The sequence below is a fragment of the Sciurus vulgaris genome, assembly GCF_902686455.1.
Source record: "Sciurus vulgaris genome assembly, chromosome: 8".
Taxonomy (NCBI): Eukaryota; Metazoa; Chordata; class Mammalia; order Rodentia; family Sciuridae; genus Sciurus; species Sciurus vulgaris.
In genome coordinates, this window is record NC_136468.1 from 92,513,447 (window position 1) to 92,531,118 (window position 17,672).

General features: G+C 41.2%; 1 protein-coding gene across 7 annotated transcripts in view; it reads left to right on the forward strand.

Annotated features, from left to right (window-relative positions):
• ITPRID1 (ITPR interacting domain containing 1) overlaps positions 1–17,163 on the forward strand; it is a 134,279-nt gene extending 117,116 nt beyond the window's left edge. For 4 of the 7 annotated variants that reach the window (XM_079149860.1, XM_079149864.1, XM_079149862.1 and 1 more), the window contains 5 exons: positions 6,978–7,060; positions 7,472–8,710; positions 14,859–14,986; positions 16,105–16,216; positions 16,687–17,161. In XM_079149860.1, the coding sequence (XP_079005986.1) occupies positions 6,978–7,060; positions 7,472–8,710; positions 14,859–14,986; positions 16,105–16,216; positions 16,687–16,974 (1,850 nt within the window). In that variant the 3' untranslated portion in view covers positions 16,975–17,161. Of the gene's footprint in view, positions 1–6,977; positions 7,061–7,471; positions 8,711–14,743; positions 14,829–14,858; positions 14,987–16,104; positions 16,217–16,686 lie in introns of those variants that run through there. The other 3 variants (XM_079149861.1, XM_079149865.1, XM_079149866.1) reach the window with 3 other exon arrangements.
• The last annotated feature ends 509 nt before the right edge of the window (positions 17,164–17,672 follow it).

Here is a 17,672-nt window from a genome sequence, read left to right on the forward strand (position 1 = left end):
TTAGGACAGCATAGGATGTGCGGGACTATGGCTTATTTGTTAAGAATGAAGATTTCCTCAAGAGCAGCCCAGGTTCTGTCTCCGAGGTCTATTCTCTTCAGTGTTCTTGGTCCACAGCAAGAACATTTTTCAAAGCTATAGATCAATTTCAGAATGAAGATTTATCCTTGAGAGGAGGGAACCATGTTCTGAAATGAGCAAATTCCACAAGGATGCAAACTACATCATTCACTTAGGTTTCAGAATATGTATTCCTTAGTTTCAAAGTAGAGGCCCGTATTGGTGTAACCCAACCCTGGGAACACAATTTCCAACTAAGCTCACACAACCTTAGGCTGTGTCTGAAACCAGCATACCCAGAGGTAGGGATGAGAGCAGCTCTCCTGTGGTTCATGCTGGCCAGACCAGTTCTCAGCTGGCTCCTGAAACAAGACCCAGAAGCCAGGTATTCCAGCAAGCATTATTAAGAGCTTATTGGAAAGTATAAGGGACAAATGGTCAGAAACCCTGCCATATGAGGACTGATCTAAAGGGGCTTGGGCGACTACCCTAAGGAGAAAGACCTGGAAAGTACAAGAGAACTGCCTTCAGAAAAGGGGGTTAGGGGGCTGGGGAGATAGCTCAGTCAGTAGAGTGCTTGCCTTGTAAGCACAAGGCCTTGGGTTTGGTCCCAGCATCCCCCCCTCCAAAAAAAGAAAAGAAAAAGGGGTTAGTTGTGTTCTGGGTTACTTCACTGAGCTGGACTGTGACCAACCAATGGAAAATGCTATGGATTTCAAGCTTTTCTGAAACTTATAATGTGCTCTGAGATTTTCACCACATAGGAGTGATTCCCCATAACCAGAATTGTGAACACTGCTAGATGACATCTATAAGGAATGTTCTAGAAGGGATTCCTGAAGTGTATAGTAGATGATACCATCTTGACTTCTTACCTGGAGACCTGGAGACTGTGGCTCATAGAAAGATTTTGTTAATCTAGAAAACATTTTAAATTAAATTTTAAAAACACCCTTGGAGGAATAACTAGAGTAGTCCACACCACACCACTCACTGTCCTGAGCCTAGCTGCTTCACATCCTTAGGCCACCTGCCCAGTTCCTAACATTTGCATTTGCCTCACATGCGATGTCCACTCCAGTTCTAAGACACCTTGGTCTGTGACTCAGCTTCACCACTGAGCTCTCACAGAAATTTTCTATCATTGTAATATGGAAGAGATAGGAATTTGGCAATGACATAAGTACAGTGGACTCTATTGATGAGGACAGTGAATCCAAACAGTGAATCCAGTCTCAGACTGGGACATTTCCCTTGCTCTATATAATGTCTATATACTTCTCGTCCCTGCCTGCTACACTTCCCTTCCTCTCCCTCCCTCCGCTTAACCTGAGCCTCTATTAACAGACTATTTAAGATGTAAAAAATTTCACTTCGGATTCAGAAGCTTCTATTATCAATACAAACCAGAAAAGCAGCCTTTCAGGTTGACTTGGCTTACTAATTTGAACCACTACCAGGTCCTTGGTAGGAACCTGGTTCCTCACTCTGTGGTTGGTGTAATGCTGCCATCTAGTGATTATTTAGACAAAGTGCCTGAGGCATTGGCCTCCTCCCAGGCACAAATGTTTTTAAGTGTATATAACAGTGAAGTAGTCCTGCCTCAGGCAGGGTCCAACTAATTGAGAGAGTAAAATTGAAATCCATGAAGACAGCCGTGTACTGAAAAAGGTAACTTCTAATGAATATTAGTATTAATCACAATGATCAATAATGCTATTTAATAATGATATCAATAGTGATTGAGTTATGATAATAATACTCTACAGAAAATATATATATAATAGCTTTCATACAATATCTTTCATGTGAAGTCTTCATATATATGTATATGTATATGTATATATATTTATATATATTAGATACTCTAATCAAAACCCCACAAATAACATAGCATTGTCTTCATTCTTTCCCCATGAGGGATCCGACTCAGACCGCAAGCAGCCTTCCCCAGATCACATAACTCATAAATAAAAGAGTCAGAATTTGAACCAGGTAGAGCCGGATCCAGATTTTCCTGATGATTCAGTCATGGAGCCAAGCAGCATTTCAGTAGCGTCATCATAGAGAAGTGTGAGTGGGAGAACCAGCAGTTGATAGGGACAGGACAAAATCATGTCGGAAGTTGGTGGTAAAGGTTTCCATATATCTAACTGGTTTGGACCAGGAGACAGCCAGTAGTGGAAGGGTGGGGTAAAAAGATCTAGCTGGAGGACAGACAGGTAGCAGCAAAGTGGGAAGTCAAGGCCCCCATTTAGAATAAGGAAGAGTTTCGCTCTGAGACATGTTAAGTGCCCAGGGGAAACTCCCTTGAAGATCATGAGACTCGGGTTTGCTCGCTCTTGGTCTAGCTAGCTTCCGAGACTGACCTGGTGTGCTGGTACCATTTCTGTTACTCTTGCCAAAAGCCCAACTGCCTTTCCTGAAGTCCAGCCTCCCTTGCATCACACATTAGTGTGAGGTGTGGGAGTGATAAATGGTGCACGTTTATATTTGTCTGTTTGTTTAATAATCTATCATAACCATCCTGGGCTAGGTGATTTCTCATCCTTTGTCGTTTTTAATTTCTACAACCCTAAGGGAATATTTAGAATTTGAAAGCCCAACATCTAGGTGCTTATATTCTAGTTGCTAAAAAGGTACTTTATAAGGAGCATGGAATTTTTTAGCCTAAGAAATTAACCCATTTATAAATTGTCCCACATTTTGCTTAGTGAATTTATTTATTTTTGTTTGTTTGTTCTATTTATTTATACATGACAGCAGAATGCATTTTGATTCATTGTACACAAATGGAGTATAACTTTTCATTTCTCTGGTTGTACACGATGTAGAGTCACACCATTCATGTAATCATACATGTACAGGGTAATGATGTTTGTGTTTTCCCACTATTGTTCCTTCCCCTTGCCCCCTCCCTTCCCTCATTTTCCTCTACACAATCCACTGTTCCTCCATTCTTCCCTTACCCCTCCTTACCCCCGTTATGTATTGGCATCCACTTATCAGAGAAAACTTTGACCTTTGGTTTTTTTGGGATTGACTTATTTCACTTAGCATGCATATTCTCCAACTCCATCCATTTACCAGCAAATGCCATAATTTTATTCTTCTTTATGACTGAGTAATATTCCATTGTGGATATACACCACAGTTTGTTTATCCATTCATCAATTAAAGGGCATCTAGGTTGGTTCCATAATCTAGATATTGTAAATTGAGTTGCTATAAACATTGATGTGGTTGCCTCACTGTAGTATGCTGATCTTAAGTCCTTTGGGTATAAACCAAGGAGTGGGATAGCCGGGTCAAATGGTGGGTTCATTCCAAGTTTCCTGAGGAATCTCCACACTTCTTTCCAGAGTGACTGCACCAATTTTCAGCCCCACCAGCAATGTATGAGTGTACCTTTTTCCCCACATCCTCACCAACACCTATTTTTGCTTATATTCTTGATAATAGCAGTTCTAATTGGAGTGAGATGAAATCTTAGGGTAGTTTTGATTTGCATTTCTCTTATTACTACAGCTATTGAACATTTTTTCATATATTTGTTGATGATTGTTTATCTTCTGTGAAGTGTCTGCTCAGTTCCTTAGCCCATTTACTGATTGGATTATTTGTATTTTTGATGTTATGTTTTTTGAGCTTTTTATGATTCTGGAGATTAGTGCTCTATCTGAAGTGCATGTGGTAAAGATTTTCTCCCACCCTGTAGGCTCTCTCTTCACATTTTTTATTGTTAACTTTGCTGAGAAAAAGTTTTCAGTTTGAATCCATCCATTTATTGATTCTTTCTTTAATTTCTTGTGCTTTGGGAGTCATGTTAAGGAAGTCCGGTCCTAAGCTGACAGAATGAAGATTTGGGCCCACCTTTTCTTCTATTTGGTGCAGGGTCTCTGATCTAAATTCTTGATCCAGTTGAGTTTTGTGCAGAGATAGGGTTTTAGTTTCATTTTGCTGCATATGGATTTCCAGTTTTCTCAGCATCATTATCTTTTCTCTATTGTATGTTTTTGGCACTTTTATCTAGTATGAGATAACTATTTATGTGGGTTTGTCTCTGTGACGTCTAATTTGAACCTTTGGTCTACCTGTCTATTTTGTTGCCAATTCAATGCCATTTTTGTTACTATTGGTCTGCAATATAGTTTAAGGTCTGGTATCATTGATACCTCCTGCTTTACTCTTCCTGCTTAGGATTGCTTTGGCTATTTGAGGTCTCTTATTCCTCCAGATGAATTTCATGATTGCTTTCTCTATTTCTATGAGGAACATCATTGGGATTTAAATTGGAATTGCATTGAATCTTTATAGGGCTTTTGGTAGTTTGGCCTTTTTGACAATGTTAATTCTGCCTATCGAAGAACATGGGAGATCTTTCCATCTTCTAAGGTTTTCTTTCTTTCTTTAGTGTTCTTTAGTGTTCTGTAATTTTAATTGTAGATGTCTTTCACCTATTTTGTTTGATTGATTCCCAAGTATTTTTGGATTTTTTTCAATCTATTGTGAATGGGGTAGTTTTCCTAATTTCTCTTTCAGAGGATTCATCACTTACGAATAGAAATGCATTAGATTTATGAGTGTTGATTTTATATCCTGCTACTTTGCTGAATTCATTTATTAGTTCAAGAAGTTTTCACTGGAGATCCGTGTGGGGCTTCTGAATTTCTTAAAACAATTCAAATATATGCATTCAATTTTTACAGCAAACACAAGATAAAAAGCCTTCATTCCTGACAGAACCATGCCCAACTCTGCTATTTGATCTCACCAGACAAGTGAGGTTTTCAAAGTCTGATGGTTTCATAGATTCCATTAAACCAGTTTCAGAGATTTTGCTTGTGCTTTACAAACTAATAGTTAATGAAAAGTATCAATTATATCGCAAATATACCCCCTTTAGAGGAGATTATTCTTTGTACCTTTTAGAGGCCCTTCCTGTGTATGGGTGTTTGCTCTGTCCTCCATACATGAGGGATTTTTGCATCCACAGCCCAAACACAAACCAAAAATATTTGGGCAAAAGAATGATTTTGTACTGATCATACACAACTTTTTTTTTCTTGTTATTCCATAAACAATAAAAATAACAATTGTTCACATAGCATTTACATTGTGTTAGGTATTATAAGTAATCTAGGAAGATTTAAAGTATAGGAGAAACATCCTTAAAAAACAAAGTACACGAGAAGATGTGTATAAGCTACATGGTAACACTGTGCCATTTTATATAAGGGAATTGAGCATCTGAGGCTGTTGAAATTCTGGAAGGAGGTCAGGGGTCCCGGAATCAATCTCCTACTGATACCAGGGACAGCTGTATTTCCATTTGAACCAACCCATCTGTGGGTGAATATGCTGTAACACATCACTTTACTCTAGTATTCTATTTATCATTTCATCTGGGTATTGTAAGAAGGGGAATAGCAAACATCATATATGAACTTTATACTCCAGAATAGTAATTACTTAGAGATTATCTGGAAAGTTGAAATAATAATGCCGTACTGGGAGTCCTTCACACTTTGTGGTGCAAGTCTTACACCAGCACATGAAGAAAGAACAAGTGGTTGCAAACTCTACCTTGCCCATCCTCCAACATGGCTAGAGTCATCCTGATGAGTTTCTAAGGCTACAGAGTATGGGGGTGGGGAGTGAGGAATGGAAGTTAGTCCTGTCTTTTTCTCTTCTGTCTGCTTACTCTACTGCAGAGGGGTCCTGGGAACTTAGGCTGCCGTGGGTCATGAAACTTGTATAAGGAACTTGCAAGAGGGGGTTTGGGTAGAAAATATTTGAAGATAGGATGCCCACTCTATAGGGTTATTCAATGGATAGTCTAGCCAATGTGACCAGGGCCCTTTGCATAGTACTTTAAAAAAATTTAAGATTTGCATTGAGCTTTTGAAAGGTTACTACTGTAATCATCATTTATTTTTTCACAGCAGCATGAAGTTTTCCGCTAACTCTGAAAGGATCTAGAAAGTTTTGATACTGGTTGAGTTGACTGTAAGAAGAGCAGTGAAGTCAAATATATTACACAAATTAAATATGCAAGTAAATTTTCTATAATAAATACATATCAATATTCTCTATTTCCTCTGACAATAAATAAACAAATCTATTACCCATGTTAAAGGCTATGTACAAACTGCATATTGAAGGAAAATCCCCTGGGCAGCTACTTCCATATACACAACTCAATTTTATAATAACAAGTGCTTATTTTTGCAGACTTTTCTGGGTCTTTGTTATAATTCCTACACTACATTGTTATTATTTTTGTTTATTCGATTATCTCTTTTTTTGTACTGGGGATTGAACCCCAGGGGCACTTAACCACTGAGCACTTACATCCCCAGCCCTTTTTTGTATTTTATTTAGAGATGGTGTCTTGCTGAGTTGCTTTAGGACCTCACTAAGTTGCTGAAGCTACCTTTGAACTTGCAATCCTCCTGCCTCCGGAGCCACTGGGATTACAGACGTGTGCTACCACACCCAGCTTAGGAAAAGATTCTTATCTAAAATTTAGTAAAAAGAAAAAGAATACATACATACACACACACACACACACACATATAAATTTTAGTCTTTTATTGGTGTGGTATTCAAGGCATGTGGGTCTCCTGGATTTTGTTCCTCTTAGTAAAGATTGTGCTCACAACCATATTGTTATTTAGGTTTAAGTCAGTTCCCCTTCCTTTACTACATGCTTTCCTCTTTGTATTAGGAAACCAGAGATTCAGTTTTGCATGGACTCTCTGGTGATTGAGAAAAAAGTATTAGAATTCCTTTATTCCCGTATGCTTGACATTTATGGAGGCTCTCTGTCATGCCGGGCACCGAGGGCTTTGGTCCTAGTTTTGTTAATAGCATGTATTTATTTTACTGACCTCAAGGCCTCTTTCTTCCTGCAGGCACCAGGGTGGACAGAGCAAACAGCTGTCAGTCTGACAGCAGCGGGTTTCTGGAGGAGCCACCGGAACCCCTGCCCTTCCAGGTAGAAGGGGTTGGAACAGGGCCCTTACTGCTCACCCCACATGTTCCACCCTGCCACCCTAACCTCACCCACGGCTAACTCAGAAGGTAGGATAAGTTTGAGGTGACTGCCACATTCAGAAGGCTTTGGAGGCACATGCCATGTGTAACCAAGGGGCAGAGCATGAGGGAGCCACATTAGACAAGGTGCCAGAACATTCTACCTTTCCTTTTAGTTTCCTTTTGATTTTTCTAATCAAGAAAGCAGAACCTCATAGACATGGTGCCAGGTGAAGCAGTCACTGATGTAGACTTTGAGCCTGTAACTTTTGTCTCCTGACTTCTGAGTCAATCATGATGAGACTGACAGCCTTACACGTATTGCCTCCCCCACCTCCTGATGCCTTTCCCTTTGTCCCGGTTTCTCCTACAGATGCCTTGCTTCCCCAGCAGCCAGAGTCCCGCTGAGCATGGAGGCGGAAAGCCAAGGGATCAGAGCCACAGCTTAGTGCCATCCCAGGACTGTCAGCAAGAGTCAGAGGGGTTGGGTTCCAAGAGCACGGTGAGCACATCCTTTTCAAGCCAAGACTGGAGCATCTTGGAAGAAAAGTCCTCAGCATCTGTGGTGGAGGAAGAACCTCAGCTTGAGGCCACAGGGGGGCCATCGGAGCTGTTGATTCCAGATGCAGCCCTGGCCAAGACCACCATGGGGGAAGAACACCCCAGGGAAGTCAGCCATCTGTGGCAGCCCCCACCACTGTCCCATGCTGAATACGAAGACACTGGAGCCACGGTCACTTCCATGTACTGTGGCCCTCTGGGTTTGGCCCACATCACAGAAAGGAAGGACAGGACTCTGGGGCCTGAGGGAACAGAGGAAGTGCTCATGCAAGGACACCACCATGAGTCTCAAAGTTTGCCTGGGATTCATCAGTCTCAAAACAATTTCCTTCATTTGGGCTTGGAGGTCCTTGGAGTAGAGGAGGGCAGCAAGTTCTGTCCTGACACCAGCCACACCTTACTAGTACAAGAGAGGCCACCACAGCAACTACCCAGGCACAGAGAAGTCACAGCCTATTCAGTTGACCTTGGACAAACATCTGACAGGTCTGTTTCCCACCTCAATAAACTGCCTGGAGATGTTCCCACTGACTCAAACGCTGGCCGCTCCAGGTCGGTGGTGACCCAGATGTCCTCTAATCTGGTGTCAGCTGCTCAGAGTGCCATGGCCTTGGGGACTGACTGTGGAAGCACAGATTTAGAATGCACTCTACATGACCCTCTGACTACAACAGGACCGAGACTAGGGACAGAAGCGAGACAGGTCACTGATGTTTCTGTTCAGACTTACACCTCTGAATTCACACCCTGGCATTGCTGTTCATTCCCAAGTGACAAGGCTTTCCCTCAGAGGCCCCAGCCCCTCACCAAATCGGTCTCTCTGGACACAGGTTTCCCTAGTCTTTACCCAATGGGCACCTGCCACACTACGCCTGGCCTCTGCTGCGTGTGCTGTCACCACCACCCCCAGTGCTGTGCGGAGAGGCGAAGCCCCAGCCCTGCACCCCCAGGGTGTAGGCACTGCCCATGCTCACATGCAGATCATCCAGAAGCCCAGTTTATGAAGACCTGGACAGCCCTTCAGGACACTACCGCGAGGGAGCTTTGTTCAGTAAGTGTTTCCTCTGCGAAGATGGGAAGGCAGAGGTACCAAAGCCACCACTCCCATGTCAGGAACCAGGTCCAGCCTTCCTTTCTGAATGTGAAATCTTGGGGATCACGCTCCTAATTTAAATCGTCTACCATTTGTAGAGTGCTTTATCATTGATGGCATATTCTCCCAAATCTCTTCTTATTTCAAGCTTCTAATCAATCACCTTTTGAAGTAAGGAAGGCAAATTTTATGATTAGTCCTCATTTGACAGAAGGGAAAACAAAGGAATAAAATGATGAATTCACTTGCCCGAGATTGTTAGCATTCATCCTTTTGTCTTATCTCCAGTTCAGTCTGACTGAGAAGTTCTGGGTCTTAAATTTTCTTAGCTGAATAAAATTGCACAAGCCATTCAGTTTCTCTGGGGCTGTCCTATAAAATAAGGACATGATGCATTCCATAGATCTGGATGTCTTATTATTAAATTAAATAAGCTTGTAAAGTACTCTGCACAGTCTGGTACAGGGAAGCTCTAGGTAATATTAATCAGGTGTTCCTCTCAACTTCAATTATTAATGCTATTTTACTTTCACTCAGCTCTTGAATCTAGAACTCCTCATGTCAAGTAGAGGGACCTTTGATCCACCCTTGTTAGGCTTGTTTAAAAGCAGACATTGGGATTATGAAGACTGATCAAGCTTCTTGGGTCTTTGGTTAGTCAACAGGTATTTAATGCGTCCTTCCAGGGCCCTCTTTTCAGCAGTTCTCCACGAAAGAGATAATCTAGGCCTTGAAGACCCACCATTGATTAAGAAATCAAGACTATCACACATGAAACTGCATATATAGAGAGACGAAGGCAGGTCACAGACACTAGGATTGCAGCTATTCAAAGAAAGGGAAGAGGAAGTGTGATTTACCGAGCATCTATGGTTGGTGTCTGCTAGGTTACCTTCCAATTCTTTAATTCCACAAATACTTATTGAGTACCTATGCTAACCATTTTAATTACTTTATGTCATTTGGCCTTCACTTTCATACATGCATAAATATTTATTGGATTCTTAATATTTTCCAAGTCCTCTCTCTCATATAGACAAGGAAACTAGAACTGAGAGTGATAAACACACTTTGTATTTGGGAGACACCAAAGTTTGGGGCCATTCATTCCAAGCAAAGATGTGTCCAACTTTAAAATATCTGAATCTACATAAAAGTAATATTAACATTAGAAAGTGAGTATTTGAAAGATAAAGCAGATTTCTACATGATCTTTCAACATATAGAAATATCTATAAATGTAATAGTAAACAAAGAAAGTAATTATATGAAAGTCAAAATAATATACTACATCATTCTTTCAAATTTCAATACCATCAGGCATTTGGAATAATTTTAAATGATACCTAAATGAAGGTTGTACTAGTAAGATAAAGCTTTATTCAAGCAATAAGATAGTACCTAGCTTCTGTTCACATCCACCCTTGAAAACAATACAGATCATTTATTGATGATGTTGAGAAGAGAGATTCTAAACGTGTATCAATTGAATAAGAAGTACTATCACTTAGTTTATCACTTGATATTATAATCAGCTGTCTGTGATGATAGCTGAATGTAGATACTCAATTAGATTATCATTCATTCAGTGATGTGACCATAACTGAACAAAGAAAAAAAGGCAGCACAGTCTCCCATGGCACAAACAAAGGAGTCTGCTGCGGGAGGTTATTGACATGGTTGGGTGCCTGTGACACATCAGTGAAGATGGAGGAGCACCAGAGTCTAGAGCAGTTAGTGGGTGGGCCTGACTCCAAGTGCTATAAGGACCTTTCCTCCATCAGGCCAGCCATGGCACACAGGAGTACAGCGGATCAAGAAGCACAGCCTGGTCAGACCATTGCTACTGAAGGCTTGGGGCACATGAGGTAATGGGGTGTCCTCAGAAATTTGTAGGAGCATGATTCTGAGGACTGAAAGAGAAAGTGGGTATCTGGAACTAGGGAGCATATGAGCAGGTAGGACTGCAGCTTCTGGAAGACAGATAGACTGACACAGCCCTAGAGAAACAGGCTCAGGAATCCAGAGCCCAGTATGAGGCAAGGGTGCTGTTTAGACAGGAGATTAAACTAGTTCCAGGGGTGACCCTGAGTATAACCAGAGGTCTTTCCATTCCTCCTACTTTATGCCAAGCAAGGGTCTTGGGCCTGCATAATTCCAGCTGTGTGGAACAACTTGTCATCTAGAAATAGATGCTACTCCTGAGTTGATGCTATTGACATATCAGCACTTCTGTCAAAAACAGAGAGGTTTTATGGCCCATAATACACAGTGGATATCCTCAGATACCCACGTGGGTTTTAAACAAGCAGGAGTTGGAGTGAATGTGTGTGCCACCAGCCATAGCTTAAGATATCTTGTCCCATATTGCCTTACCCTTCTCTCCTCCTAGAACTTACAATTATACAAAAAATAATCCATTTATTATTTGGCATTACACACTTATTGAAATGGATACTGTATGGGGTTTTACTGGATGTTAACATTTCTCTTTATTTAGATCCAAGGAACCAGAAACACACATTCAAAGGAAACCATCAAAACACACACAACCATGCACATGTGTGTTTGTGCTTGTATGCAGTCATACACACATGCACACATGCACACACATGGGAGAGTAAATGAAAATAAGGGATTGCAGTCCCCGGTGAGCCTAGAGGCCTCACAAAGAAATTTAAGGAACAAAGAGAAAATGGGTGTACATGCAGCAACCTCTACCACCTTGAGAGTAAGCCTGGGTTTGTAAGGCCTGAAAAATATTCCAGAGGAAAATGACTTTAAGTTAAATGCTATGTGCTGGCTAGGGTTAGAAAAAAATATTTAGGAGAAAATTAACTAGACAATAGAGCAAATGATTATAAGCAAACCTGGATAGAACTTTTGTATAACAGGAATTCCAAAAATATGTTAAAACTAAAAGCAATTTTAGGTAAAATGTTTGACATAGAAAAACACCTCCAGCTTCACCAGTGGTTTTACTGCAGAGAAATACATGGCCATTTTTGTGGTCTTCTGGGATATCTAAGATAAAGTTTTGTTGATGTGAAAAAATTCTTTAAGTGAACTAATTCTTTACAATTTGTTAACTCAAAAATCAATTTGTTGAAATAATTAAATTTACATATATATACATATATATGACTTCTCCAGAATTATTTATTAATTCAAAAGTGAAACTATTTCCAGAATAAGATCTGAATATTATAAAATTCTTCTATAATGTTTATGATTTAATTTTAAAGAAAACCAGAATTATACAAAACTTAAAAAGTAATATGAGCCAATTCAAAAGTGAAAGTTCAATGGTTATTGGTAGCCACCCTTTTACTACTGAAGGTTGTTTTAATGGGTTTGGATCAGTAGAACAGAATTTGCATTGATTTTGGGTTTAACTCAGTCCTTAAATTGGAAAAAAAAAAAAGTTCAAAAAACATTCTTCTTCCTTGCATAATGTTACCCTTATTCTCAAACTTTCTTTACCTGTTCTCAGACTAAAAGGTATTTTCTTAGTGTTTCCAAATGACCAGAAGATGGCAGCCTTTCAGAATCTTCCACATCACTGATGAGCACGTGAACACTCCATTGGTTATTTCTAAATCGAACCCCACACCTTCCAGTCATGAAGGGTTACCCTGAAAAGTCTAGATAGAGCATAAAACTCAATGTTTGGATGTCCAGCCAACTTGGGCACCACTGTGCACCAGATTTTAAAGGGCCTGACCTCACTATCCCCAGAACTTTGAGGTGAATTTGAACCAGCTGGCCAGTCTTAGGTACCACATAAGAATAGACTTGAACCACTTAATCAACTCCCTCCCGAGGGACAGGTAATTTCTCCACATGTCTAGCTACCCCAGAGGCCCTGCTGTGACCCAGTCAGGTACTGAGAAGAAAAAAGATAAACCTGGAGGTTTGGGTTTGAAATCTGGCTGCTATTTGTTAACCACAGACAAAAGTTATTAACTATTCTGTTTCATATCTGTGAAAGAAACCTTCATGGTCTCCAGGATCTTTTCTGACTTTAAAGACCATAATATGGTCATCTTCCAAGCATTCTTGCCAACATCAATAATGCTTCAGAAACACCTTATAGTTGGTTCACATGCACTCAGACTGAGGTAGAGTTTTATAATATAAAATGCATTATTTAATATAGAACTTGGGGGTTAAAATCAAAACTTAACTCTCAAAGCAAAAGAAAAATATTTGCATTATGACATACTGGTAAGAACAACCATAGGACTGCCAGGATCTTGGCCATGTGGTTTTGGGGAAAAGGGTAAGAAATCTGGGACTTCCTAGAAACAGGACTGGAGAAATTTGCCAAGGTATAAGGCTTGTCTCTATGGAAGTGTGAAAAGAAAATGTAAGTGGGCCTTCTTGCCAGGTCAGATTCCTTTAAAGAGTATCTCAAAAGTCCCACATCATGCTCTCTACTTCCATGCCATTGGTTATCTTATCTCCTAGGGATACTGGGAAATGTAGTTCTTTAGCTAGACACATTACTGCCCCTAAATAGAATTATGTTAATGAGAGGGAGAAAGTGAGCAGGCAGTTAGGCACACTGATCCAGGAGGGGACCTGGGAGAGATAGCTTTAGGGTTCAATAAGCACTAACCTCACCCAGAGTCAGGTGGGTAGTAACCTTGGGGTCCTGGGTCCTGGTAAGTTTATTCAAAGCATGATCCAACTAGACTGCAAAATAAGGGGGAAAGCTGGGCAAGAACTCAGCATATCATGAGGGTGCCCCACTAATGGACTGGGCTTGAGTGTGTCAAAGATACACAGCAGACAGAAGTTAGAGCAGTGAAAACAGATTTTGTTCAACTGCTAATAGTAGGAGAAAGAACTGAACTCCATTCTGATTTGCACAGAGACCATTTGGGCATTTTAAAGAAAGAGTAAGAGAAAGTGAAGAGCAGGAACTCAATAGAATCAGAGATGGGAAAAATTACACAAGGTTGGTCAGTATACATGCTGTTCAGCCAGCTGACATGACAGGTACTGAAACAAGGATTCTATCCTCCCACGGAGCCTGGGTGGCAACAGTCCCTAGCCTTCCAGATGAGTACATTTCAAGGAAATGGTTCTTGAGTCCTTGAGAAAGACACTTCTGAGTTGTCAGAGATACACATTCACAATTATAAGCCCCTTTTAGTAAATGCTATGAGAAAGGGAAGTCAGGGGTCTACGACAGGTTTTGGCTAGTGCGAACTATAAATATTCCTGGCAGTCTTGAGCTTTATCAGGCAGACATTTTAATTGGGGACCAGGGCTGAGCATTCTAGGAACAGAATCTTGTTCTACTAGAAAAGCCATGCTAGAGTTTGCTTAAGTCTCTTAATGCAGATCAGAGTGTTATGTGGAGAGCATTCTGCAATTTCAGATGGTTCAGGAATATGTTTCAATTAGGGAACAAGGCACAGTTCTAGAGAGAACGTAAGATTTAAAGGATGATTCACATCAGGAGCAATGGAAAACAAGATGGAGAGGGTAGATGGAGCTCAATCCTCGATTCCAACTCCTGGAAAGGATGGGATGCCTTCCTTTGCCTGTCTTCCTCTGGGTGGGCTTGTTAGCTGGGCGGAGCTGATCCTGCAGGTTTCAACCTCTAGGGATAGTCACTAAGCAGGGCTAAGAGTAATAAAAAATATATTCTAAGCAGATTTTTTTTTTAATCAAGCACACACCATCTGACAGATGTGTTCAATGTTCTTGGTTCTCAGCACCAAAGTTAAACAAAATTAAACGAGAGACTTGAATTCTCTAAGCACAAGCCCTCTGACTGGCCTTCCCCCCTTCTCTCTTCTGTCCACATCTTTGCAGCCCTACATCACCCAGTCCTTGGAACTGCCTTCCACTCTCTTAAACATAATGATTGCCACTCAAGCGCCACCCAAGAACCACTGCCTTCCTGTCTCAGATAACTACTGCTGCTAGTTACTTCCTGAGGCCACAGGCTAGATCTCCCTATTCTTTTTCTCACAGATTAACAGGAGAACTTTGATTCCAATTGGTAAGGGAGACCCACTCCCTTCACTAGGTGAGCTTTCGCAGTGAATCAGAAAGGACACCTTTCTCAGCTCTTTCTCATCGTTCTCAGTGCACAGTCCTTGAGATGGAAGCCATGAAGACAGTATGCCAGAGCTTCCGGGAGCATTTAGAGGAAATTGAGCAGCACCTCGCAGGACAGCAGGCACTTTTTTCCAGGGACATGTCAGAGGAGGAAAGGTAATTATCTAAGGGAGTCATAAAAGTAAGTACCAGATCACACACCTGGAGCAAGGGAAGGTAATCAGGGCAGGACAGGACCGGTGAGCACCCTGGAGCAGGGCTAATGAGAAACGGGCCAGGTTTTCCTTCACTTTCATGGTCTTGCTTTTGCTTTCTCAGTGGGAGCCTATGAGAGTCATTTGCTGGATGGGAACATTTATTCTTTAAGGCTAAGGCTATATGAGAAGGTCAGAAGAAAGGCAGTGAGCTGGGAGGAGGGGGATTATCAGCAGGAAATCTTCAATCGAGGTGAATGGGGCTCATGCAAATGCAAATGTTATAAGAGTTTTGAAAATTCACATTATTTTCACATGGATTAAAAGTATGTTTCAAATCTCTCAAAAATAGAAGGAAGATGAGTAGAGGCGAGTCAGAGATATTAAGTGGGAGGAAGGGAAGGAGAAAGGGGACTGACAATTTTATATGTATTTATGAATATATCAAAATGAACCTTACTATTTATTTATTTTTTTGTGGTGCTGGGGATCGAACCCAGGTCCCTGTGCTTGCAAGGCAAGCACTCTACCAACTGAGCTATCTCCCCAGCCCTTGAACCTTACTATTATATATAACTCTAATGCACTAATGAAACATTTTCTTCAAAGTATGTCCACAAAGTAGAGGCATTGTACATTGCCTGGACAAGATGGTGGAAATAGGGTTTATCTGTAAAGAACCATGAGGGTTCTTTTTGGGGAGATGGTCTATGAACTAGATGATGGTGATAGTCACCCAACTTGTTAAATGTATTACAAATCATGGAATCATATCTTACAACAGGTAAACTTCATGATAGGTAAATTATACCATGATAGAGTTGTTAAAAAAAAAAAAAAGAGCTAAGGCGACAACTCAGTGGTAGGGTACTTGCCTAGCATGCATAAGGCCCTGGGTTCAATCCTCAGCACCCTCCACCCCTGAGGAACATATCTGTGTCTGTAACTGAATCAAATAATGAAGGTTACATTCACTTTTAAGAAATTTCCAAGACAGGACCAACATTATGAGAGGGACAATGTAAGACTACACTTAGGGGTGATTATTAAATTTTGTTGTTTTCTCTTCTTTATCTGCAGGAAGGAGGCGGAGCAACTTCAAACTCTACGTGAGGCCCTGAGACAGCAACTGGAAGAACTGGAGTTCCAGTTAGGAGACCGGGCTCGGCAAATCAGAGAAGGCCTTCTATTGGTATGGGGCAATGGGGGCAGAGTGTGACAGTGTCCAACCTGCCAGAAGAGGAGGGCATTCAGTGAGAACCTGACCCTGCCATCATTTCAGATTTTAGGATCACTTGCTCACACCTTCATTTCAGGAACAAAGAAAGAGAAGTATCTTGGTGTGCTCAAGTTCACACAGGTAGCTGATGGTAAATAAGGACCAGAACTTAGTTCCTCTAACTGTCATACCCAGCTTTCCCCTTGCCCCATAAATAAAGAGAAGTGCTATCATCCACTTTCCAAATAAGAACAAGAATCACAGGCATGGTGCAACTTGATTTAGAGCCAATAGAAGCTAAGTACTTCCATAATCTGCTGCTGGTTCAAAGAGCCCATTCTAGATAATTTACATCTTGTAAATGCCTCTCTCCCAAGTCTGAATGAGCTATTTGGTATAAATAGTAAACATTGTCCACTCTATTTGTCCTTGTTTCCCTTCAGCAGCTGGAGTTTCTCAGGGAGGAGCCACCTGAACACTATACACGCCTGCAGCAGCATAACTGGATGGAAGAAAGCAATGACCAGACTTTAGGTGCTAACAACCACACAGCCATGGACCATAGCCAGCAGGCTCCCTGCTCTGGTGTGGCCCAGTTGGTTGCCCTTGCTTCACCTGCCATGGAGACCAGCACCAGGATGTCTCCCCCATCACCAGCTCCAGAGGAGTGTGGTCCAGCTCCTCCATCAAGTTGTTGTGCTGGAAGAAAGGATACCAATGGCCTCCTCTAGTTCCAAGTGGGTTTGATGGAAAATGTAAGAACCCACAACTGATGTAGCAAGGAAATCTAAATTTCCCTTCAGAATTATCTCCCAACCCTTCAAGAGCTGTATCTTTTTTTTTTTCATATTCTGCTCTATGATTAAATTCAGAGGAATTTGAAATAGTTCATACTCATTGGCTATGGAATAATTAATCACCTACTATGTACCTGACCCAGGCTATACAATGGTATCCAAGCAGTGTACGGTCTTTGCTCTGCTAGACCTCACTGCCTGATGGGAGAGACAGAATATAAACACTCATGTGCATTTATCATTAAAAGTTGGGTAAGTGCTTGAAGAAAATGACCAGGTTTTATGAAAGAGAACACAGTGGAGAGTCTGATTAGGTGTCAGGAAGGCCTGGTTGGGGAAGTGACAAAAGATGGGGAAAGAGAATCCAGAATGCAGAGGTACTAAGGCATCCGAAGGGCCTGAGTCAGTCAGCCAATGGGAGTGCAGATGAAGCACCTACAGTGTACCAAGACACTGTGTGCTGGAGGCAACCACGAGCAAGACAGAATGACTACATAGCATGAGTTAGATGAAGATTGCAAACAACAACGACATATAGGTAAGCTAATCTTAGTACTGACAGAGTCAGATGAAGATTGCAAACAACAGACTAAGTAAGCTAATTTTAGTAGTGACAATGTGGTGGAGAAGCC